This window comes from Lingula anatina, chromosome 6 (genome assembly GCF_051362555.1).
Source record: "Lingula anatina isolate TDL-2025a chromosome 6, LinAna3.0, whole genome shotgun sequence".
NCBI lineage: Eukaryota > Metazoa > Brachiopoda > Lingulata > Lingulida > Lingulidae > Lingula > Lingula anatina.
Genome location: NC_141772.1, coordinates 22342541 through 22368536, shown reverse-complemented (window position 1 = coordinate 22368536; position 25996 = coordinate 22342541). Strand labels below are relative to the sequence as shown.

The 25996-nt window shown below is 39.0% G+C and overlaps 3 protein-coding genes across 12 annotated transcripts in view; 2 read left to right on the top strand and 1 right to left on the bottom strand.

The window, feature by feature from the left end:
- The first annotated feature begins 2560 nt into the window (after positions 1-2560).
- LOC106178929 (uncharacterized) lies at positions 2561-4638 on the top strand. Its single transcript, XM_013562305.2, has 2 exons — positions 2561-3105; positions 3202-4638. Exons 1-2 carry the CDS (start codon positions 2981-2983, stop codon positions 4103-4105), a joined length of 1029 nt encoding a protein of 342 aa, XP_013417759.2. The 5' UTR covers positions 2561-2980; the 3' UTR covers positions 4106-4638.
- Positions 4639-6579: 1941 nt separating this feature from the next.
- LOC106175072 (uncharacterized) lies at positions 6580-15970 on the top strand. Of its 4 annotated transcripts, none has more exons than XM_013556891.2 (6): positions 6580-6831; positions 10600-10852; positions 12625-12816; positions 13225-13381; positions 13673-13808; positions 14344-15970. In XM_013556891.2, exons 2-6 carry the CDS (start codon positions 10618-10620, stop codon positions 15049-15051), a joined length of 1428 nt encoding a protein of 475 aa, XP_013412345.2. In that variant the 5' UTR covers positions 6580-6831; positions 10600-10617; the 3' UTR covers positions 15052-15970. The 4 variants fall into 4 exon arrangements, with proteins under 4 accessions (XP_013412345.2, XP_013412344.2, XP_013412349.2 ...); XM_013556890.2 differs by having other exon boundaries at positions 6580-7268; XM_013556894.2 differs by lacking the exon at positions 6580-6831 and adding an exon at positions 8900-9063.
- A 139-nt stretch (positions 15971-16109) lies between these two features.
- Positions 16110-25996, bottom strand: part of LOC106175070 (uncharacterized) — a 62398-nt gene continuing 52511 nt past the window's right edge. For 3 of the 7 annotated variants that reach the window (XM_013556887.3, XM_013556885.3, XM_087015153.1), the window contains exons 10-19: positions 25612-25720; positions 24739-24842; positions 24270-24475; positions 20994-21178; positions 20346-20530; positions 19930-20108; positions 19485-19563; positions 18405-18527; positions 17104-17150; positions 16110-16835 (exon numbers count right to left, since the gene is read on the bottom strand). In XM_013556887.3, the coding sequence (XP_013412341.2) occupies positions 17140-17150; positions 18405-18527; positions 19485-19563; positions 19930-20108; positions 20346-20530; positions 20994-21178; positions 24270-24475; positions 24739-24842; positions 25612-25720 (1181 nt within the window). In that variant the 3' untranslated portion in view covers positions 16110-16835; positions 17104-17139. Of the gene's footprint in view, positions 16836-17103; positions 17151-18404; positions 18528-18980; positions 19103-19484; positions 19564-19929; positions 20109-20345; positions 20531-20993; positions 21179-21950; positions 22022-24269; positions 24476-24738; positions 24843-25611; positions 25721-25996 lie in introns of those variants that run through there. The other 4 variants (XM_087015154.1, XM_087015152.1, XM_087015155.1 and 1 more) reach the window with 4 other exon arrangements.

Genomic DNA, 25996 nt, shown 5'->3' with positions numbered 1-25996 from the left:
AATGACGAGGATCATTTTTGAGGCAATACACAATCTTTGTCATCCTGGAACAAAACCAACAATCCGTGCCATTTCAAGTCGTTATGTCTGGCCTGGACTCAAAAAAGACATTCGTAATTGGGTAAAATCTTGTCATGCCTGTCAAACAAGTAAAATTGGACGTCACACTAGAGCACCGTTAACCACCTTTGATCCACCAGATAGACGATTTGGTGATATTCATGTTGATTTGGTTGGACCTCTTCCTCCTTCAGAAAATAACAAATATCTTCTGACAATTGTTGACAGGTTTACAAGGTGGCCAGAAGCTGTACCTTTACCGAATGCAGAAGCAGTTACTTGTGCCAAAGCTCTTTTATGCTCATGGATATCAAGGTTTGGTGTTCCAGACTCCATCACATCAGATCAAGGTAGACAATTTACAAGTGAACTTTGGCGTGAGCTTAACAAGGTGCTTGGCATTCAACCTAACACAACAACAGCCTATCATCCACAATCCAATGGCATGGTTGAAAGATTTCATCGCAGATTGAAAGAAGCCCTCAAAACACGTTTAGACAATGCAAGATGGATGGACCAGTTACCAATTGTATTACTTGGTATCCGGTCAACATGGAAAGAGGACATTGATGCATCACCAGCACTTCTTACCTATGGTACAAATTTAAGAGTACCTGGTGACTTTATTCCGAACACAACTGATGACAAATTTTTTCCTAACAATGAATTTGTGCAAGAACTTCAACAAACAATGCAGAAATTGGCTCCTGCTCCTCCATCTAGACATGGGCAGATTGGTACATATGTGCCGTTTGACTTACAACAAGCTGAACATGTATATGTAAGACATGATGCTCATCGAGGTACATTGATTAGACCATATGATGGTCCTTACCTTATCATTTCACGTTCCGACAAATATTTTGATATTTTAAGGAATGGACAAACAATTCGTGTCTCGGTTGACAGACTTAAACCAGCTTATAGCAATCCGGTTTCAGTGCACAATCAGACAGTGAATCCACAAACAAAACCAGAGACATGTCTTTCACCTTCTTTAATTAAAACACGTTCCGGTAGAATAGTTAAAAAGCCGGAAAGATTTTGAACAATTGATTTTATTAATTTAATTTTAGTAAATGTTTTCAATGTTCTGGGGGGAGGTATGTAGAACTTACATAATGGCTATGTGATAACATCTCAAACAATTATGGTAGGGTGTTGCATTGCAGTGGTTATGCAGTGGTAAACTAGCCAATCATATTTATTGGACTTGTAGCATTGGGTCATTTGCATAACTGGTACTATAATAAAGAGCTGCACAGGTAGTGCAGTAGTTAGTTATTGTTCACTTGTGTTAGAGTTACTTACTTCAGGTGTCCAGGTAGACTTCAGCAGATATTATTAGTTTGTAAAAATACCAAAATATTCAGTGTGCTACATCATAAAGGAGGTTTAAAGTTAAACCTGGTCTAAAGTGAGTTAACACCAGGTTTAGGGATTGCCTGCATTTCATAAAGGAGGTTTTAGTATTGGACCAGTGGTCTAGTAAAACCTGGCTTAACATCATTCTAAACCTGGTGTAGACAGGTTTGCGTTTCATAATTGAGGTCTAAGATTTTGATACCCGGATTATGGACTCAGACCAAGTTTAAAAATAAACCTGGTCAGACCCAGGTTTAACTCTGTAGCTTGGAAAAAAATCTATCAATGCTTGATTTTCTTGACTTAATTCAACCTCTTTTGGCCCCCCTCCAGTCTTTTTGCAGCTTTTTTAACATTTGCAAATTCTTTCTTAGCTTTTATTTTCGCTCGTTTCCAGAAGTCTTTCACCTGCCTTTCAGTTCTTTTTCCGGCTTGTGGAAAATGTGCTGCCAATCTTGTTAGAATTTCTTTCCACGCCTCATTTTTCTTTGACTTGATGTGACATCATTTTTCTTTGATTCAGTGATGTTGGACTTCTCCTTTATTAGTCCTGAGGTGAATCCCTTCTCTTCAGCAGAAAAATTCTCCGCTCTCTTTCGGCTCATTTTCACGTGCTCTTTACTTCCAAAGTTTTTTTCATATGAGCTACACAGCTTATCTGCTTCAACGCTAGTGTGTGTCATCTATTCATTTACGCCTACCTGATTGACACAGTTCAGTGATTTCTTTGTCTATGTAATCCTGTTACATTCAACAGGAGGTCAAGGACAAGTTAAAACTGGTTTAGCTAAACCTGGTTTTCTGGCTTTCCTACACTGTTAGTGAAATGCAATTTAGGTCTTGAGTTAGACCAGGTTTTGCTAGACTAGGTTTTAGCCTTAAACTAGGTTTAGTTAAACCTCCTTTATGAAATCGGCCGGTGGGTTTTATTTGTGTTGTGTAAGAAACCGGTAGTGGTAATTTGTATGCGTTGCTGTATTCTCCCTTGTTATGAACCTTAAACGCATAACCCCAGTTATGCAGCAGTTACGTTACCCGCATTACATGTTACAGAATGTATTATAATGCAGATCACGTAAAGAAACTATTTATACGCATGGTAATTTAGAATTAATGAGACAAGGTCTCTTGCAAATATAGGTCACACAAGATAATGTTATATAATCAAATGTGGTAATGTACTACTGCGGTGAAGCGTTATGCCTAATTTCTACTGAGATTTTGTGAACCATGGTTATAGAAGAATGATACATCTGGGGAGTATATACCTCAACTGTCCCTTAAAGGTTTTGAGGCTTGGTGTCAGTGTGAAGTAGGTCAACTGTGCTGCAGCATCTACTGCGCTTTCATGCGGGTGCCACCACAAAAATACAGGAAATACATGGAATGAAATTGTTTCAGGATATCGTCTGCAATGCGGGCTGTCATAGGTTGCCTTTCACTTGTTGAATTGAGTAGACGTTAATAAAAGCTGGGTTAGAACTTGAATTTTGAAGTGTGTATCCCAGTATATGCATATTTTGGAAGAATTATCAGTCAGTTCACAGTATTTCCAATGGCAGCAAGCTACCAGACGAAAATTCGAGATGAACAGGAGATGCGGCGTAGATTGGAAGAAGAGTTCAGCTCCTTGGATAACGCTGAAGCGTATTACAAATGTGTAACTATTATCGAAAACGGGTAGGTGTAATCCAGTAAAAAGCAGCTAATCATTTGTCATTTGTTAATCTTTTTCATTCATCAAGTATTTCAAGTCCTTATTATATCACTTTTCAGAGAGGATGAAGGTAAGAAACGCAGCTTAACGGACTTTGATACCATTCGCGAGAACATCCTGAACCTATCAGGACTTCCTTCACCCGCACGAATAATGGATTTTGGGGGAGGTACAGGAATCCCCATGTCAGCCATTTGTAAAACACTCCAAGCCCTCAACAAAGATGTAATCGTCAGCGTGGAAGAACCTCATGTAGAGTCCCTGACGAAGTACAAGGAATGCGTTGAGAACCTGGAAAATGTTAAGCTGGATGTGGCTTATTCTGGACGGTTCCAGGATTACTTCGGGAAGTCCGTGGAAGATCTGAAGTCCGTTCGAGCGTATCCTGAAGAACAACAGGACAGGGTGCTTGCTTTACATTCCATGTATCATCTTACACGTTGGTTGGATGATTGCTGTAACCCTCACGAAGACATCAAACGAGCTGTCTTTGCCATGTATACCATCCTCAAGCCTGGGGGGATGATATTAATACAGTTTAATAGTGGGGACAACGCATACATTTGGAACACCGCTGTGCACTGTTTTAAAGCTCGTTTTCCTAATGAAGCCGTAAACCTAACGAAGGTCGCGGAGGCTAGAAGTTCTTTGCTTATTCAAGGGGAAATTGCCGATATTCTGAACGAATCATTTCCAACCTTTAAAGCTTTGATATGGCACCAGGAGATGAGGTGTGATTTCGTGCTTCCATCGCTGGCAGAGGTCGGTGCTTCGGTCCTGGCCATCTATTTCCATGGTTGGGCAGATGACGCTTTTAAATTTGACTCTAGTGTGTTGTCATTTTGCATGGACTTCGTCCAGAGAGAGGGTAGGAAGTATGGCCTTTCCGAAGAAGCAGACGGAATGTGGCGGATGTCAAATGTTACACACTTAATCACTGTTAAGAAAGTCAAAGCTGATTAGGACTATTCTAAGGACTATTTTAAAGAAAGAACTGTAAAAGTAACAAAGTTAGGGTTATTCTTATTCTTAATCAGGAAACCAACGACACATTACATGGTGTACTGGTCACATGGGATACATCTTTTGTTTTATCCTGTTGTGCTTAATCTTGCTGTTTTGTATATTTTTTCTATGGAAATCATTATCAAAACAAATGCTCAAAATAATTCTTTAATTTGTTGTGCATTTTTCTCAAATACATGATACCACTATTATGATGGTACATTTTAAAATATATTTCACATTGTTCAAAGTTTGTACATGGAGTAAAACGCCGTACTGTACAATGTAATGTGAAATTATAAAGAACACGTGATCTGGGATATTAGGGCATCTCGACGCTCATATTGATAAACGTTATCATTTTCAATGATATCTTATTCAGTTCACATGATGGACTTTTTATTTAATTTACATTGGCATTAAAACAGTCACAATTAGAACTTTCAAACCAGACTGGGTCAAAACATTATATGAATAAAATGTGACTCCTTCTTGTGACACATCTCCCATTTCTGTTGTATGCAAGTTTACTTTCTAGTTCACAATTGAAGTTGGTCATGCAACAAGTGTAAGTTGACTTCCACCAAGCTACAGCAGCTTAAGCCATTTTAGGACCAAATGGTCTTACGAACCAAATGGCATTCAATGAAGTGGGCTTCAGTGAATCTTGTGTGACAAAATGGTAGCACTAGGAATGAAAGTCCTTACAAAAGAATGTTCTAAGAACGTTGATGGAACGTTAAGTTTATGTAAACATTAGAAATGATGTTTAGCAAACTAAAGACGTTTTCTAGGAAATTTTCTTATTTTTTTTAAACGATTTTGGAAACGTTACACAATATCATTTAGAGAACTCGTAGAGGACATTTAAAATATGTAAAATAAGTAGGGGCATATGGCCCTGTACTGTATAGCACCAGTGTATTTGTCTATTAAGTAAGATGTTTATTTTGTTTGATTTCATCTATCTTACTTTGTGAATTTACACTTGTAAAGTCCACTGGTCATTTTAAAATGATTTTAGACTTCAAATAAATATAAGTAACCCCAACTCATAGTTTGAAATTAGGCAACGTTTCTCGGAGCAATGACAGTGTAGAACGTTAAAATAGCACTGTCGTCATGTTTGCTGATGGGCTATCCAATACATAACGCTGTGGTAACGTTATCAAAGCGTTCCGTGATAGCTGGGTTAGGGTTAATTAACCATAGGGGTTAGCATATGCAACCTGTATGAAGTAATGGGGAGTGAAATACTGCTCTTGCGGACTACCTTTCTTGTCAAACAGACGGCTTGGCGTTGGAAGGAAACTGTTATAACAGTACTTAACTGTGTTAATTAAGTGGAGGAGTTTTTGACAACTCCACCACTAGCAAATCAGTTCAGCTAGTCTTTGACCCAGAATGTTACCATGTACGTAGGGAGACCGGGGCTGGTTGGACCTCAGGGTAAGTTGGCCCCCCGTCAATTTAAGAAAAAAGTTACTACGAGGTAAAAAAAAAAAAAAAAATTGGCCACATACTCTTTTAAAGTGACCGAAGCCTACAATGCCTAGGAAGTGTCGGACGTTAAAAAGTTTTACTTAAGCGGTGAGTCCAAATAAACGATTTTTGCACCTAAAAGTAATATTTGTTTACGCCTACCTTTACGGTAAAAAAAAAAAAATTGGCCACATACTCTTTTAAAGTGACCGAAGCCTACAATGCCTAGGAAGTGTCGGACGTTAAAAAGTTTTACTTAAGCGGTGAGTCCAAATAAACGATTTTTGCACCTAAAAGTAATATTTGTTTACGCCTTCGTCCAGAGAGAGGGCAGAAAGTATGGCCTTTTTCAAGTATACGACGGAATGTTGCGACTGTCGATTGTTACACACTTATCAGTTTGTTAATAATTCTTAAAAGAAATTTAAAAAGGGGGTAGGAGTTTTAAGCAATATAACACATAAGCTACTTATATGAATATCCTGGTGTAATAAACACATATGATGCAGGAATCATGGTTATGTGCTAGTCATTTTTACAGCGGTTTCTTGTTGGAAATCATCGGAAAAGTATGAATCAAGGCTGTCTGTATCACGTGACATTATACGAGAAATAATACAAAATAAGCAAGAATCGACGTGAAGAGAAGTGTGGGGATCGAGTCTTTTTTTTTTTTTTTTTGATAAACGTTGACTAATGCCAAGTTTGAAAGATATACTAGAGACTGCATAAACCAGACACTAATCATCATTTATTACTAACACAATGAAAAACGCCTGGAAATAGTTTAACGGTCTGTCTAAACTGATCACGTGGTTAAAAAAGCAGACGACACTTACGACATGCCGCGAGGCTTGCATAGGTGAATCACAGCCGGCGAACCATTCATCACTCGCCCTATTAAAACAACATACTCATAACATCCGACACTCGAGTGTCTCTCTAAATGGGCCGAGGACATGTAGAGCGTCATCTGCTTAGCAATTTTTTTAATCTTTGACAAAAAATCTCACAAACTTTTTTTTGCGGTGTAGGTTGATTACCACTGACTAATGCAACATTTGGGGTGTTATATTGTTGCTGTGATCATCTCCCAGGAAGCTGCGCTGTGCGTCTGCCATTTACACTCAGTCTGTATATATTTTTACTTTTGGTGAATCAGCTGCCGTCAGCAGTGGCAATATGTATAATTTCACCTTCAGGTAAGATAGGATGTCTGCAGGCTAGTCTTCTTGTGTAGGCCGAGGGAGAACGACTAAAATCCGTGTCAATTATTTCGAGACCATACATACATACTGCTACACTCATCTAATAACTCAATAGAGAGAGAGAGAGAGAGAGAGAGAGAGAGAGAGAGGAAGGTAGAGAGACAGAGAGCAATGCTGAGACTAAGGACAGTCAGGCTTGGTAACATAAACCTGTATGTATCACTGCGAAGTTAACGGCTCATTACTGTAGGGCGTAGAGCTGCACTGACGACCTGTTTTGGTTTTCATCATGATGACAAATCCGTGGGAATATTTAGATGTCATCATTTGTCTCAGAAACAACGGGTAATCACTGCAGAGAGAATTGTTCCAACTTAGACACAGAGAGGACTATAACTGCAAAACAATTCAAGGGAAAATCTACAGTCAAGGTGAGTTTAGAAGGTGTTAAGTCACCTGATGACGTCGTATTATTCACCAGTGGTGTCTCTATTAGGATTAACGTTAGGAGTCCGCCGGGAATAAGGGGGGGGGGGGGGAAGGGGGATTTAACGTGTCTATTTGCCAAAGAGAGGTACATCTAGCAGATACAAAGCCATCGTTTCTTGGGTCAAATATTTTGAATTTACCGCAAATGTATGGTATAAATATGAATAAGGCGCCGGTGGCACTAGGTTACTATTTTGGTGTTACACATTCTAACTTTTCATCAGTAAAAGCAGCATATGGTCACACAGTATTATATAGTCAACACTTACAGTATTTATCTAAATATCGGGCACATAACATTTCTGTATTAATATCAAGCCCAGTTTGAACTGTGCTAGACCTGGGTGCGGGCGAGAAAAGCCGTGACGACAACAGCATTAATATCATTGTTATCAGTTATCTTATGAATAAAACGTGGACTTGGATTTCATTTCGTATACACAAATCATTCGGTTGGACATTACTCACCTCTGTGTACGTGCGATTAAAGTAAGGAAATATGAGAAAGATGACCGCAGAAATGATCATTTCTTTTACTTTGTGGCTAATATATTAAAGGGACAATCTAAAAATATGATAAAATCATCATTTGACAAAAATTCATATAAATGTCATACATTTCCACTGCGGCATTGTGGACTGCTGTAATGAACCTGATATATTAGCTGCTTATGACTTCTTCCAGGTTAGTTTGAAGTAAGGATCATGCGTTTGAATCTATATTACCAAAAATAAAAATAACATTTAAAGCAATAATAACTCTTCGTTTCGGCTAAAAAATGAATTTTCCTGGAGTAAACAACAATTTTCCCATACTTACCAATGGTTAATGAATCCATTTTTACATTCAAAGTTAGTCCCTGGTTTTTTTCTAAAAAGTTTGGTTTTTTGTTAAAATCTCTTAAGAGATTTTAACAGAGTATAGACATCAATGGAGGTCACGTGGTCTAAAGACAAGTTCAAATATCAGAATAAAAGCTATAACTGCTGTTTTTGTGGTAAAACAGAATATATTATATTTCTATGAGTTATTCACAAGGTTTTTATTGTGAAATATAGGTCTCATACAAAGAGTTATTATGCCTTTAATATATTTGTCACTGCGCGTGCAGTACTGATTCAACACCAGAAGACAATATTCGCACGTCACGATGAACGGAAATCCTACTGCGCTGTCATATACAGACCCTAAAAGTCTTCGGCATACCGTTGTCTATCTGGCACCCTGCGTTCGTCTTTAACAAGATGTAATCGGACGAAGCGTGTAATTAATGGATTACAGCATTCAGATTAACTTGATGGATGTTAGATTGTTAAATTAATTTCATTATAATGTCGATTCAGCTTTTACTATAAATCTTATGAGTTAGGTGAAATGTCTTAAACAGCTTAATCATTGCAAAAGGATGACAGCTCTCCCAGGCTTACTTCCTATATCATAAAGTGAGTTGGACCCCAGCCTGTCATCATCTCTGATAAAATGATACCCGAAGCAAACTTAATGAGGCTTTTATACCGTATAAACACTATCATTAAGGTATGCTTTATTGAAGGGTAAAACATAGGCTTTGAAGAAATCAGGAAACTAAGACTTCGTTTCGTATGTTCCTTCAACTAAATACTTGTATTTACACTCTGTCTACACTATTAGAAAGTAGGGCACATTAAAAACCTACGCGTTGTCCTGCTCTGAATATTAATTGGCAATGGGACATAAACAAAGGATGTGTGATTAAGGTATAGCTTAGTGAGGATGGGTCGGCCTCTTTTTTATTCCGTTTTAGTTATTTATTTTACATTATTTATTCTACATCAACTACTAGAGGTCATATCGCCTGACCTTAATTATATGCATTTCACACTACTCATTGAATACACAGATGATTTGAGATGGTCAGTGCTCTGTATATATAACTTAGGTCCAGTTGTCGGTCATACTGTCCAAGGCGCCCCCATCTCTCCCCCCTTCTCTCTCGCTCCCTCTCTCTCTCTCTCTCTCTCTCGTACACACACACTCACAGGCACACGCTATGAGGAGGCCTCCTGTTCTCACACACTCGTTCTATCTTGCGTTGTGTCATATCCAGCATGCCAAGGCCACATCCCATGCTGTTAGTACCCGTCCGTGTCTTCCACACAGTCTCTCACCTAGCACTAAGACTCCTTTCCCATACCTAGATTAATCTAGTGGGATAGACCCATCTCCGAGGGGTTTCTCGCTAAATTACATTCAGCTTAAGCGACTCTGATGCCTGGCACGTCTACTAAAACTGTTAGGGGGGTATTAACTGTCGTTTAGCAGCTTTAATAGGCGTGTCAGACATCTAAGACGCTTAATCTGGATGCAATTTAGCGAGAATCAACTCGGAGATGGGTCGATCCTGCTAGATCGTTCTAGGTATGGGAATGGGGTCTAACTCTCAGACAGTTGTGATATCATGAAGTTGCATGTTATTACGTGTTAAAGGCAAAATGAACACAGGACATGCAACCGCGCACTGTCCCTGTGAGGGGAAATGGAAAAGCCGGCGGCAAGCGGAAGATGGGTGAAATGTTCAGCCACGATGTTCTGTGTGCTGCAGTGATTAAAAAACGCTGAAGGCTGTTGGACAATATGAATGTTCCCAGAGTATTTATATTTGGATATTAAGATGGGTTTCATTGTGATGTGTGTTTAATTAAATTTTACTGAAGTGATGTACTCAAATTTTGGAGACTTTATTTACAAAATGTTTATTTTAAATTGCAGTTTTATAATATTAGTACCTTCTAAACTCTAAATTATGTTCTTTTAAGTCTTTAAAAATGGTCTTAATATAATGTCCGGTTGGTTTTATGTAAGCAGCGCTGAGACGAATGTGCCGTACGTAAATAATAAAAATAATTCTTTTGTTATTTTTATCAGTTAACAAGGTCTAAGTTTCATTCAATCCGCAACAGCAGTTAAGCAGTATATAAACTTGTCTAATATGACATTCGCACGCGTTGTCTGTCGCAGCTTGCTACACCAGCACACACGCCTTGTGAACTTAATTCATTATTATTTAAGCACTGCTTGTTCGCAAACTGCAAAATTGCAAAGCAGTCATATTTTTTCGGAATTCAGGCTTTGTTTCATTACGTTTACCATGGTTGCGTGCCCAGAGAGAAAGGAAAAGGTGAAAGGGGTTACGGGAAAATGTGTTGAAACTGTCAGACGCGATGCCACTTTTTTGATAAACACATTGGTACATACATAAGCATGGGAATTAACAGTCATTGATTCTTTTTCAGTCATAATCTTCACCCGAGATGACCACGTGTTCGGGAACCAGGCTGCGGCCGCACCCGGCGGATTGCAATAAGTTTCTACAGTGCAGGAATGGCATCTCGGTAGAGAGCTCCTGCGCGAGCGGTCTCGTCTTCAACCCTAAAACTCAGGCCTGTGACTGGGGCTATAATTATGAGTGTAAATCGACGGCCGAGGCATCACCTCAACCGCAGACGACAGTTAACTACGGGACGACAACCAAGTCATGGAAGTCCAGTACGTATTTGTCTATGCAAGACCATGTCGTTTTTTTTATAAAAATACTTTGGTAATTTATTTTTATATCATCACCTGCATTGTGAAGAATAACGTCTCCGACCCGATTTTATAACAAACCGGCAGAAGTTTTTTCCTTTCACAGATGAAATCCATTTCGGTTAACTAAGGCTGCTCGTTTAGGTTTCCATTTATATTTTGTACTAGTATAATGGTGGGCTAAAATCGTAGGCCTACACACGCAGTTTTATTTAAGCGCAGAATCAACCGTTTAATTAAGTAATTATGCCAAATGCTTGCAGTCCTACCTTGAAATGAAACACTTAGATTCCTGTCACGCGCTTGTCGTTGGGAAGTAATTCATCATTGACCAATTAGCGCACCTGACCATGACAAGATGGATGATGTTGTAAGCGGCCATGTCAGGCGATGATATGTTCGTGTTCTATTCTGTCATTATCGCCGGACTGGCCTGTTTGACAGTATTTACAAAGGGGGGTGGGTCGTTTTCTTAAAATGTGGGCCTTTCCACCATAAATTACATGAAGGTAGATCAAATTTTGATACAGAGTGGAGCTTTTTCCAGCCAAAATAAGGCAGAAGGGGGTCTTTTTTTCGGACAAAAATTGACATTTTACCACCATTGCACAAAAAGTAATTGTCAATCACATTTTGCTTCATACATGTAGCGGACTTTTTTTATCCTAAAAGGGCTGCTCTTTCAAACTCCGAAACCCATGCCTACGAGCCCGCCATTGAGAGATTTTTTTTCGCACTGCGTGCCCAAATGAATAACTGTCACCATATGAGGCAGTTTAGAGCAATTATTAGCTGTAAGGCCATATACAAACCGGTACAAAGTCGCTGTAATATCACAGGTTGGTATTAATACCACTCGTGGTGACGCATATATCCGTTCATCACAGAAATGCCAAATGTAATACTGATTTGAGACAGGGGTAGGCTTACTCTTAAAGAGACATATCAGAATATTCCATGGGAAGAATTAATCACCAAATACTTTTTCAGAGAAAAACAATTCAGATATTATGGTTACTTGAACGTTTTCTATTTTATCAATATATAATTGGGATTTTGCAACGTATAACTTGCCTATGGGAAACTTGGGTAAAATGTCATCCGTCTGTACAAGTACATATATCCTTTTCCGCGTTGAACATATGTTATGCATGCATATATTCTACTAAAAACTAACCTTGTTTATGATTAATTGTATGTACAAGGTGGTTAAAACAGCTGTCACTCCAGCTTGCAAAGGAAATCTATTTAAAAACTCCCCATACACTAAGCGATGTAAAATCTACACAAGAATGCTTCAAGCGACAATTTTGTGACACTAGTATTGCCAAAACCAGGGCCAGTTCGTGGGATTTTTAGCTGTTCTGGATCAGTCTGCTCTTTATTTTCATTATTCTGTAGTTATGCCTTACAGACCTGTGGCGTGCCTTTTTAAGTAAAGAAATTATGACTCCCGCTACAATTTGATTTTTCTTGAATGGGGAAATGAAAAAAAAAAACTGCATATGAATCTATTATAGGGTTCAGTCGATTGAAGACGAAAGTGAGCATTTTAACCATAGGATTCTTAGTTGTAAACTCAGCGGAAAGATCATTAGTTAGTAAACCTCCCAATTTTTCAGGCCACAAGGAAAATTGGTTTACTTTTTACCCCGCATCAAATCCCACGAAAGGTTCATATTTTTGGCAGCCATATATTTTAACCACCCTGTACATTATGTGTGTTTTCAAAGGCACGGTGCCAGTGGAAATTACATCGGAAGTTGCGACTCCGGCGCCAATGAACACTGCGTCCGTTGCCATCACCATAACACCAAGTCGTACTATCCTTCTTCTCGGGCTGCCGAGAACCTCGCCCCACACCACAGCGCCATCTAGGGTGACGTCTGACGCTACGGCTATATCTACATCTGGCACACCGTTCAGTAAATTTATTATTCTATTATTGCATGATTGACAGCTCATATTATTCGAGTAATGTCACTTTGTAGTTAAACACTGTGTGGATAAACCAGTTGTTCGTAGCAAATGTCTGTTTTACTAATTATGTAGCAACTCTGCCAGTTATTTATATGTGAGCTGAGTATTATATATTTTCACCTGCTAATTTGTATACAGACGTACATCCTATTTCCTTCAACTCCATGCTTTCAATATAATTATATTAGCGTATGAAATCCACTCACAGGGGCATGCAAGTTTTCAGAAATGAGTACCACGGCGGGTTTATTGTACATGAAAAGAATTTTAAAGCTCTGTCGTTTTTTTTTTTATCAAAATGATTTCCTGGTGATGTGAATTTTTGATAACATTATCATATCTAATATGTTTAGAGTCCATTGCACACAGCACAGAAGAAGCGGATATTCTTAAAGCACACGGCATGAGCTCGGGTGAGGGGGTAAACGGCGGCGTATTCGGGTTTGTGGTCTCAATCTGCCTTATCGTAGGGTTGCTGTTATTCCTGAAGAGGGATTATTTAAAAAGAAGGTATGATGAAGTTGGATTCAAAGCATTTGTGACAGCTTGTAATTGAAGTGTACATTTATATAAAATACAAATTAAACAAAAGCAAAATATCGTGCATTCATTAAAATATATATTCTGTATATGATGTTTTGACATCCTAGTCAGTAAAAAGGAAGCATGTCATACACATGTAATCAATAAGTAATATTTAATAAGTAAGAATCAAATAATTACACAATTAATCCATGCTTAATAATACAATGTTTGCATTGGTTAGCTGTTAACTGCTAGATACACCAATTTTAATTCCAGATTCTTCAACAAATGTTTTAAAGACAGGGAGAAGCAAGCTATCCGCATAGAGCCACAGAAGAAGCGTCTCTCACCTGAAGATATACACCTTCATATTTACGCCGAGCTGCCGGATCCCAGTGAGAGGAATGATATGGTGAGTTTGAACTGTAAACTGCCTTCCTGCTTTTATCAATCTTAAGATTGTATAATTTTTAACACCGAAAAACAAATTAGTTTCGCTGCCGTTGAATTTTAAACACTTTTAAAGTGTAAGCTGGGTTGAGGCATAAAAGACACCTTTCTAAACTGAGTGCAGACCCGTATCCAGCAACTGCAAAAGGGGTGGGGGTGGATGATCTTTTTCTGAAAATGTGGAAAATGAAATCTTAATTTGCCTAGATCAAATTTACCCAGATTGGACCTTTTCCCAGCAAAAAAAAAAAAAAAAAGGGGGGGGGGGGGTCGGTTCTTCGGACCCCCCCCCCCCCCCCCCCCCAAACCCCCTTTGACTACAGGGCTGCCGTTTTTTCTACTGCTAAGTCCGGAAGTTTGAAGTCTGGGAGAATGTGGGTGGGTAGGTGACTGAGGGTTGGCCCTACTAAAAAGGATTAGGTGCCATGCCACTTTGTAGCCACTGTTTACGTGACTGTTTCAAGACTTATCTTCTAAACAATTTTCTTAACTTGCAGAATAACTACACTTACAACCCTATCCCAGAGAGAACGTCGATATCATATATTGGAGAAATTAGAGGGAACCATACGACAACAGACGCAGCAGAAGACACATACCTCGAGCCCTCAGTACATGGAAGTCTACGCGCAGATTCATCGTTAAAATCGAACTTACAAAACAACTCTCTGTATTTAACAGAAAATGGCGATTTAGGCAGAAACATGTACGCTGAAGACGTGAACAATGGGTTGAATCAAGAAATGTACCACGAAGACGAGGATATATATTCTTATGTAAAAGAAGACAGATCTTCGAATAACGACAACAGGGAGGCAAATACAACGGAGGAATATTCACTTTGGTCAAAACACAATAATCAGGATGCGAGCGAAAAGTCAAACACAGGCGACCCTGGCTACGATGCGATAGAGGAGAATATTTACGATTGCGTCTGCGAAGTGGACAGGCGGAATGATGCCAGAGAGAACTCGTCTGTTCACGGCGCTTCATATTTACCACAACAAAACGCTGACTGCCAGACCGATGCGTCGGTGTCAGTGACAGACCTTTCAGTTTTGAGCGACTCTCAGCCGGAACTAGATGCTTCTGTCGACTCCAGTGATTTTAGTGATTTCACAGATGATGATGATGAGGGTTTTGAACCGCCATATGAAGATGGCTTCAGTGTTAAATTAGAAGAGGGCAGTAAGAGGACTACTTAACGGATCAATTTTAATGATGCAATAACAAATTATTTATTTATTCTTTTGTATTTAAGGATATTGCCTCAGAATTCAAAAGCGTCACTTTACCTTAAAGACGGCGTTTTGCAACAAACAGGTCGTATATATCTGCAAGTGTAAGCCGACCTGTTAGCAAATTCTGTTATTTAGAAATCATTTGTACACAGGAGTACCTATATGTAAGGGTATCCCTGCTCCACGCCAGACGGCGCTTTTCAAGCTTTAATTGAAAATATTGACATAATGAGTGCAAACATTACGGTTATGAGATTTGTGGTTCCATTTGTCGATCAATTTATGTCATTATGTCGTTACCAATGACATGTAACTATTTATTATTCAGATAAGCTGAAAAAAGTTGCATTTTTGACAACCTGTCAATTATTTGGAATGATCTGAGCTCCTCTAAGGTGGAATGACGATCTAAATTTAACTGAAGACTTAAGTCTGTTGATAACAGCACTTAATAAGGGACTTCTATAAATAATATTACTAATGGATAACAAGTGTCAAACTGTTAATTTTACTTTGTCTAAAAATGCAACTTGCTTCTTACTTTTACAGATAAGGCATCTCGCTTTCCGCTGGTCGGAAATATTAATAATGTTTTATTTATTACGACCTGTTTATCACAATTCTAACCGCACAAATGAGGCCCTCAACGTGATCTGCATCAAACTAAATCAATATTTAAATCACGGTAATTGTCATCATTTCATCAGTTTAAAATATTAGCAACAGTAATGACGCAATTAATAAAACCTAGCTGTCAACCGTTTATGGCGCTTAATGTGTGCTAGGTTGAGCTGATGACTCATGTTTTTAAGTTAAATTATGGACAGAAGCATATTGTATACCAAAGAAATATATCAAGTATGTAATACAATAGTGAAACTTGTTAATTTCGTCAGTTTTTTTTTATTTTGCCGTCAAAATGATAAACTGATATGTTCACAGAATGAGGAAGCGAGCCTTGTTTTTGCACCTTTCCTCTAATCTGTAATTAAAGAAATGTTCATCAATGTGTGTCTGTGTGTGTGTGTGCGTGCGTGTGTAATTCATAAATGAACCGTACGCCGTGAAATGCACGTTTTATCGTAAACGCAATAATCTTCTAATTTTATGTACAAACCAACTAATAGACCTTAAAGCTTTGTGTATATGCATTATATAAAACACGGCCGTTGGCCCATAGATTATTGAAATCACACAATACAGTTTGAAAGACGAGGGAAAAATGTCCTTTGTAATAGTCCATTTTATATATATCAACAGCAGTACACACAAAACTGAAATTCAGTTTCACATGCAGCTGTAGGTACCAGTACGTCTTGGCACGTGGTCATTTTGGAGACCTCCACAGTGAATACTATCATGGCATTTACACAAATAAAACTGTATGCAACAAAGCGAGGTTGAATGTAATGCTCTTGTATACAGTTCAATTGTATGGCAGTCGAAACACACTATATTCACTTGGCTTTAGCCATTCTGCCGCACTTCTAATTCAAAGTCTTTGGTTATAGAAGTTTTGCTCAGCACATTTAAATGCAGTCTCGCGATCAATTTTATGAAATTACCCAAAACAAATGGAAAATATAAATGCAACAGCAAGTTCTGTACCATGATTACCATGTAAAAACTAGCTTTCAAAAAATCCCTTTAAACCTCCTACTGTTGACTCGTGCATTGACATGTTGTTCCTATGCTCCAACTAAGCTGAGTATTTGTCCATCTCCTCTTTTTTGCATCAGTGGGAAGAGCTGAAAATAAAAATATAAACTGCATTATGTACAAAATAGACCGTCAAGTCTCTATCGTAGCAAGTGCTATTTTCAATCTAATGAAATAATCACGAACGCGACATCTTTTAACTGTCGAGGGACAAATCGAGGCATTTTAATTAAAATTAATTAAAATTGAAATTTCAGGACACACAACCGCACACACACACACAAACACACACACACACATATGCCCCATGGACAGAGCTAACCACTCTCGTTGATGGAAAAAGTGGTTGCAACTTACCACGAATTTCCTCTTCCTTGTACCATGTTTTTTCCATCAAGAGTGCGCTACAATAATACAAAGACTGTGATTACAACCCGTGTAAATATTTCTGCTGGGTGTCCGATAATCTATGTTAAATATTTTCTACATAATACCCATTGTAAGGAAAAGATATCAGGAACTTACAGAAAAGAAAAAAAAGCAGATATTCCATTTTATAACACCGCATAGTATTTGTTTTGAAGTAGCACATTGATACTGCATTTCTCAAAGGTTTTAAACGGTTTTAAAATGCTGACACTGAATAAACAACATGCGAACAAAATGGCGGTTCTGCTGAATGGTGTTTTTTTATATAAGCAGAATGGCTTCATGCAATATCGGACAAATTCATTCCTAAGCAATTTCAAAATATTTCAGCATGTTTTTCATTTAATATGCAATAAAAACGTGCAATGCATTCAATATGTGAATAACAACGGACACTGTAAGCAGTTGCAGAGGATATACGTTCGGAGTTTTGGCACCATGCAGGAGCACAGTCCCCGTACCAATTGGCCATGGCCTGTAGAAAAAAAGTCGGTACTAAAGAATATTCTAATATAGCAGTTATAATACTGATGTCTGCCTACAGATACATGTGATTGACTAAGGTATTTGCGAGATGTTTTCAGTACTACACTGAAAAAGACAACTACCGGGGTACTCTGGGTTCGAACAAAACATTGACGCACATTATGAATGTGGCATGACAAGAAAAACAGCGAGATAGCGGGGTTTTATTTGCAATAGCGACTACGGAATCTACATGCGCATGCTATTTGCAAGATGGCGTGTTTAAACAGAAACATAAAAAATATGGTCGTGCAGAGTAGTTAGATAACAGCGCATAGAAATGTTGACCAACAAAGCAGTTACCACATCAGAAGGGTCAGGGAATCATGACTGATGAAACTGCACAGAAGCAGCGGGCATGTACAGACCTTACATTAGACTCTGAAAAATTTTATCAGGGTCAGCTTTCTAGACTACAAGATTTTTGCTTCTCAGTCGTCCGTACATTAAAGATTCACACCCAAGGCGTAAAGGTTTAATGCTCTATTTTATGTAGCAAACAAATATGATATCGACACATTCACAGCATGCGGTGTTGACAGGTAGCACCCTCTGTTGGCGACCACATACATGTAGCTCTCCCTCTCACACCTTATATCTGGCAACAACAGGCAAAGCAGCAAAAGGGCAAAAGAGCACATCGCAGAAGCACATGTATATTTGAGAAAAGAATACGACAATAATATACACAATATCGAGTGTACCATAGTGCGTTTTGTCCGACATCGGTGAGTCTAGATCAGGAGGGTGAACTTTAGTATGGGGTATCGGAGACGACCGTGTAGAGGAGGGGGGTGGCGCCTCGAACCGCAGAAAGCGTGCCTCGCCTATAGGAACGTGTGAAAATATCAAAGGAAACGTTACTGATTGATATTCGCTTTTCCAGTTGGAAATTTTTGCTTTGTCGGGAGTTTGTTGTGTGAAGTTTGGAAAGTATACATATATACATTTGTAACGTGTGTATGGAAGTTTTGTTGATGAAAATTACAGTGTAGCCCCGATTCTGAAAATATGAATACGTGTCAGATGTGCAACTGTCATGCACTCTGGGACTGGCACTTGGCAATAGGTTTGTGTGTTGCGCGTTTCGAAATGATTTTTCTAGCGCAGCTGAATGCTAATTACTTGTACAGTTTTGGTATCTGATATAAGATGTTTTCAAGTAATGCATGCACGCGACGCAGTCTAATTGATGGTTAAAAAATTATCAAATACTGTGCCAAATATGTGGTACACGTGACGGATACAATAGAGAATGGATGCATACGAATGTATATTACCTTTTTTTACAATGTAGCGAATTTTGAGTCCTTTCGACTACAAGCGCAGCAGGAGAGAGAAAAGACGAGGCGTTTGTGACGGGCCTTCTTTGGCGCTGTACAAAAGGTAAAGTGACCTTAAACTATAAGATGGGCCACTTTATTCAGGGTGCAAAGGCAGTTTAAAAAGTGACCCAACACACATCGCAGTTACACAGAAAGAATATTTATCTACAGACAAACAATCAGACCGAGGTATTTTTTATGATGTTTTTTAACAGTGACGCCAAGCAGTAATGTGTATAACTCAGTGATTTTGGTGACAATGCATACTGATTGAATTCACGTCAGAAAACCTTTTGGTCCATAAAGTCATAAGAATGGACGTATATATCGATATAAGCAGGTTCGCCACATTCTTCGCGCCATTTCTCTAACTCCGAAGTAGTGACTATATAACGCGCTGATTTGCAACAAAACAAAGCTGTAAACTGTTTCACATGTTAAGATACTAAAATGTTTTACCTTCGTAGTCATCGTCATCTTCCTCCAACGAGCCGGCTCTTCTAGCCATTCTCATCCGGTCGTTCCTACGAGATGGAGGCTGGAAAACAACGTGCTTAGCTGACTAGGGTGACAACAATATGCTAAAACACGTGTTATTTAAAGTACCTGGTAAGCCGCCTAAAACGTTTTACAGTAACAATTAGAGGTCGCTTACAGCATTTATACGTAGAAGAACGCCGAAAAAGTATTTGCTAGATTAGCAAGAAATACGGGGCACCGTTACGGACAATACATAATCAGCATTTAACTTTTTCTCCATACAATCACAGTTAGTGACATTTGCTATTTTTCAATTAGAGTAACCCTCAATAACTTATAGGCCTATATGTATACATTTAAAACTCCCTATGACGACGATTTTCTTATTATGTTTTCTTTAACATACGGACTATTTAACCCTTACCTGACTCGCAGATCTAGGCATTACATTGTCACCTTTAGGCTGTTCTGGTCGCGGCCGTGATCTTGACCTCACTCTCTCGTTTTGATGTTTTAAATCTCGCGAGGTTGGTAACGAGCTGTGAGATTCCATGTGAGGATGAAGAGTGTACCAGTGTGGTTTGTTGTCAAGGTAACGTTCATCTGAGGTTGATACAAGAGAAAATAGAGTTAAAATATTTTAATATTTAATTTGGCACAAGCCGAAAAGGTTTTACTTTGATGTTGTTACTTGGGCTAGTGTTATTAAGATTATTTGCACATTAGAATATTATAAGGCAAAGGAAACTCAATCACCAAGGTATAGAGGATGTCTAAACAGTTGCTAAGCTTTAGTCTTACGTAGTCTAGTGATAATGTCAATGAATTTGTTATACTCACTAGAAAGTCTTAAAAGCACCTCTCCCAAGAAGTCATTAGGCTTAAACCTGTCGTAGTCCCAGACGGTAATTTCCAGCGTCCTCTGCGGTAGTTCTTCCCTCGGGAGATGAAAGAAGACGAAACTCTGGTGCCATTGTGGATTCAGCGTTTTCCGGACATAATCAGTCCTCCGTTTGTTCTCTGAACTGTAAGAAAGAGAAGGATGTCCTAACATTATCGGGTTTGTATGCCTGAGAGATATTGCAGTTCCAATCCAGAATATCAAGGATATATGTAAATCAAATAGCGGCACTTGTGGACCTATTTTTAACGACAAACCAACGACGTTTCTGTCTCCACTTGAGACCTTTCACTAGATGACGACCTAAATGATTGTTTGCATGTACCTCATTGACTTTGAACATTTACTCCTAGGCTGTGTTCACAACCAAGTTGATCCACGAACAAACTCAGCACTTGAAAGCATGCTGCATTATCCCCTAATTTATTCCCCCTCCAATGCCCGCCGTCCCTGCAGTTGCAAAGGGTAACGTGCGGGTCATACGGGATGCTTTCAAATGGGTCACACCATATTTGATCCGCGGCTTAGTTTGTTCCCAGATCAACTCGGTTGTGAAAAGAGTCATATTCAGCACCGATGTTACTCACTTTCTGTCCGGTAACAAATACACCTTGACGAAAGGATCCGAGCAGCCGGTCAGTCTGTCTTTTGGCAGAAGGTTCCTAGCCTGAATGATATGGACGTTAAGAGATTGGTCACGGTTGTCGTAACTGAGCTGCAGCTGCAAATCCCCCAAGTACCGCTTTTCTCCGCTGTTGCCGCCCCGTTGCTTCTGGAAAGGAACCGCCATTTCATTGCAAAAGACAGAATGTCGGCTTCTATTTTTTTTCTTGTTTAGTTCATTTTTACTGCATTTGTCTAGGAATTTTGCCTGTTGTTGGGATGGTTAACTGCTGAATTTTTGGTGTAAATACAGATATATAAATATATTTGTGATCAAAAACTTTACAAACGCAATGGTTTGAAATTGTTTGGGGAACAAAAAGTGATTCATACTATCGTTACAAATGCATAAAATACCAGGGGAGCATTAAACCCAGAAGCCGTATTTTTTTAAATATACAGTAAACATACACTGAAGGTTTTGTGACGGGCACATAAATATGGTGATAGGGGTGTTGTAAATTTGGGGTTTTCGCAAAGTGTGAGGGAAAGTTGGGGGGGGGGGAACGAACTAAATGGATTGTGTATCAGCTATAAAATAAGGAAAACATATCAACTATCTGGAAATGGCAAAGTCAAGCTCCAAGCAAAAGCACAAGACCCTACATTCGTTTCAAACACAAATTTTTCATTATCAAACTGAGAGAAAATGCTTTTTCTTTTCTCTTTTTGGCGCATTTCACCGCATCTTATTTCCGTACAAACAAAACGGCGTTTCTATACCCATTTAAGTTGAGAAGATCTCGTAATAAAGCCATCAATATATGAAGCAGGGGGAAGCTGCACTCAAAGCGAGGCTTTTGCGGGGAGGTTGACCTACCCTGCCACACAGAATGGAAGCAAACAGAGAAGAGGGAGGTAAAAGAGATTAGAAAACGTACCCAGAAGATGTAACGGAAGATAGGTGGCAGCAGGAGCATTGTGCACAAGGGCGTGCAGAAGTACCAACCGCCTGAAACGAAGGTGAAAGCAAACCTAATACACACGCCACACAAATAAAATACTGTTTTCACTTCCCAAACCGAGATTTTCATTTCTTCTACGTCAACATGACACGTGTATTATTCCCGCGCACATAAATTAAAGTTTACACAGTGGGATCCCGTATGGGCGGCCAAAAGGGCAAAAATTCATGTCGTCGATTCAGTTATGTTTCGTCGATTCACTGCCTTCCCATCGATTCAGTTTCAAGTTTAAACGATCCTGTCATAAATTCAACATCTACTTTCGTCAATTCAATTGTCAAACATTTCTCATCTATGGTGTAATAAAACCAATGCTGTCACTATTTTCGTCGATCGTGTAACTAATCTCGTCGATCGTCAAATTGTTTTCGTCGATCGTGTAACTATTCTCGTCGATCGTCTAATCTCGTCGATCGTGTAACTATTCTCATCGATCGTCTCATCGATCGATCGCCAGAGGGCGCTGCGGTAGCAACACGTGCTTCTGTCTGTCAATCACGCGGTAATTTTTAACTCGGCCAGCCATGGTCAGAGTTAAGCACAACTAGAAAATAATGTCCTTACAACCGAATATCTTTTAATTATTAACAACTAAAATTGAAATTGTTGAGAAAATGTTATTTCACTAGCAATCATTTTGTTGTCTGCCATTTTGATAGTCATGTGATAGGCCAATGTGCTACCGCAGCGCCCTCTGGCGATCGATCGATGAGACGATCGACGAGAATAGACGATCGATGAGAATAGTTACACGATCGACGAGATTAGACGATCGATGAGAATAGTTACACGATCGACGAGATTAGACGATCGACGAGAATAGTTACACGATCGACGAAAATAGTGACAGCATTGGTTTTAATACACCGTAGATGAGAAATATTTGACAGTTGAATTGACGAAAGTAGATGTTGAATTTATGACAGGATCGTTTAAACTTGAAACTGAATCGATGGGAAGGCAGTGAATCGACGAAACATAACTGAATCGACGACATGATTTTTTGCCCTTTTGGCCGCCCATAATCCCGTGCTAAAGCCGTGGGGTTCAAAATACATGTAGCTCACTTTTCTGTCTAAAATTATATCCCTCTTCTGATATCACAAGGGCTAGATTCAGAGGAGAATTTACACTGAATCTGCTAAGATTACATTTTTTTACATATTTTGTATCGTAATTCAAAATTTGTAGGCTACAATGTGCTTCCTTACCACAGATGAAGGAAAAGAAAAAGTGTTGGCCTAGGAAATTAGTAACGCAGAAGCTTTAATGAAAAAAAATCTCCGCTCGGAAAGTGAGAGTTAATATAAAGAAGTTAATCAAAAGTGCAAAGAAAACGTGCTACGTGACACAATTGTGTTGAAACCCCCCAGTAGGCAACGCGTTACAAGTTGCATTACAAACAACCAGCCGAGGAATACTTGGTGACGCCAAGCGTACGCTAAGATAGCGAAATCGCCACCTCGTTTTTCATGAAACATTTCACTGCCTCAAGCGTGCATATGGTTACAGAGAAAAACCCCGCAAAATGACGGCCGATCAATTGGTACATAGGAAAGGACTTAGGGAAAGTGTTCACACCCATGTACAAATGTACGGCAGACGAGAATAGCGGCCCCGGGGCTAAAATGTTTTACTGTTACATAAGCAAAGTAAGCATTATCTCTTAAAATGGCTACCGAGCACTGGAATCGCGACAGATGCTTAGACAAAAGCGCCATTTATCGCTAGCATTTAATCACCCAGTAGTAGAATGAGATGTAAATAACCTTACTGACAACGGAAAATGACCTATATTATCCTTCGCGATTACATGAGGGATGCAACATTACAAAATGCCTAAAGTGGTTATTGATTAGACGTGTCATTGTCTGCTCAACCTGTTCTTCTATTACGGCCTTCATACGGAGTGTGCAGAAGTGTGTGACAGAGGGAAAAAAAGGACGATGTCCTACACCATTATTTGTTAAAAAAATAATACCAAATGTATTTAGGGGCATGAATAATTTCTGGAATGGCTATCAAGATCAAAACCTTTTATTATAATTTAACATCACCATTTACGTCCAGTTTGGTCATTATTTATAACAAAGATAAAAAACAGCGTATTATGACCTTTGACCTCGCGATATCTATTGATTAAAGAGGATCCTTTATTTTAATGGCGCAGCCTCGCAAGAGCCCAGAAAGTATTACCAGCGACTATGTAATGACCACTGGAGGGACCATATGTACCTTTGGTTGTTTCGAAGTCTCCGGAACGTCTGACAGCGGTGAAGGCGTGGAAGCGCTGGGGGTCAGGAAAACCTCGGGGTGGGAGGACGACGGGGAGACGGCCGGGGAGGACGTTCTCTCTTTTGCACCCTCCAAGTGGGCCGCCAGAGTCTTTGGGTCCACGCCGCGTTTCGGTGGAGGGTCCTTGTGCATAACGACGTAGTTGTCTGGAAATAATAATGCGTGTAATTTCGAATGGAGAGAAACTGTAGGGAGATGTGTAATTGTAAGAAACAGTTCAGTCCATTATGAAGAAAAATATATCACATTTTAAAAATAAAAATGCCTTTTATAGTATGCCAATTATGTACATAATTCTTGGTCTGAAATAAAGCAAAGCATCTTGCAGCTACTATATAACAATGTAAACAACAACCTGAGTCACTGAGGTTTTGAAAAGACCACCTGTATTATGGTGAGATGTACGTACCCAGGTTATCCAAGTCGTCCGCACTGACAAACTCGAGATTGTCGTAGGAAGACTGACTGCTGGAGATAGTGCCTGATTTCTCCGGGCTTAGGAGATTGCTCCCACTACGCAACATATGCAAAGGATAAAAAAAGGAAAATTCAAGAACTTAAAAAATCGATAGGCTATGTTTTACACTGTGCTTGTGAAACAAATGCCACGGAGAGTTACATATATTCTGTAGTCTTTGGAGCTGTTACTTTAGAGAGTCTAAAATATGATTTTAATTTCCCACATTTTCTTATAAAAAGTAGCTTTACTGCAAATTAAATTTCCTTAAAATTTAGTACAAAGATCCATATGTTTGAATTTGAAGACATTTCCTCAGTTATCCGATTTTGATAAATTCCTACATTTTGTCCCGATGCATCTCAATACAAACTACCGGGGTATTACATGTAACGTGAAAGAATGAGAAATGTAGAAAATGTTTAGTAATGAAATGATTGATAGTATTTTAAGTCAACCAGTGTCTGCTTTTCTTCCGTTCTGTAGGTGCTAGTACATAGCAGGCTAGACAGCCAGAGTAAGACATACCGCAGACACTGATCGTGTTGAACGTGGTCGTTTGTCTTATGCAGCATGGATAGTGTTACGGTCACATATATTGGCTGGTGTTTTTTTCCATTAGAAAAATGCGCGTTAAGTGCAAAAAAAAAAAAAAAAAATTAAGTTGGCTCGTTTTTCCACAGACAAAAGAAGAATGTCTAAAATATTACAATGGAGATGGTTCCTTTACTGTATTTCATTAGATAAATTGGCAAAGAAAATGTGTGTCTGTTAAGAGAGCGAGAGAGAGAGAGAGAGAGAGATGTTTATAATGTTTATACTCACACTTTCACCACGATATCTATTTCTCCATTTGGAATTGACACTACTTTCTGGACCTCTTCGTACGTTTTACCAGTGAGAGGGATTCCGTTCCACTCCAGTATGTGATCACCTATTTAACAGGTAACGATATTAGAGTGATCAGTTTAATCACTATCAAGCAGCTTCAGTCACTAGATAATTTGATTGCTTACACTGATGACGCGCTGATAACTGTATATGAATTTTACATTGTAATTTATTGGTAACGAAGCATAAAAAACGCAATACATATTGTTAAAAGATGTTTACTTTCCAGTCTTTTAAACGCTCTAAAAACCCCGTTTACTTTGTGCAATGAAGCAGCACGGTCAGGTCAATTCTGTTATTGACTTTAGGGTTTGCTTTT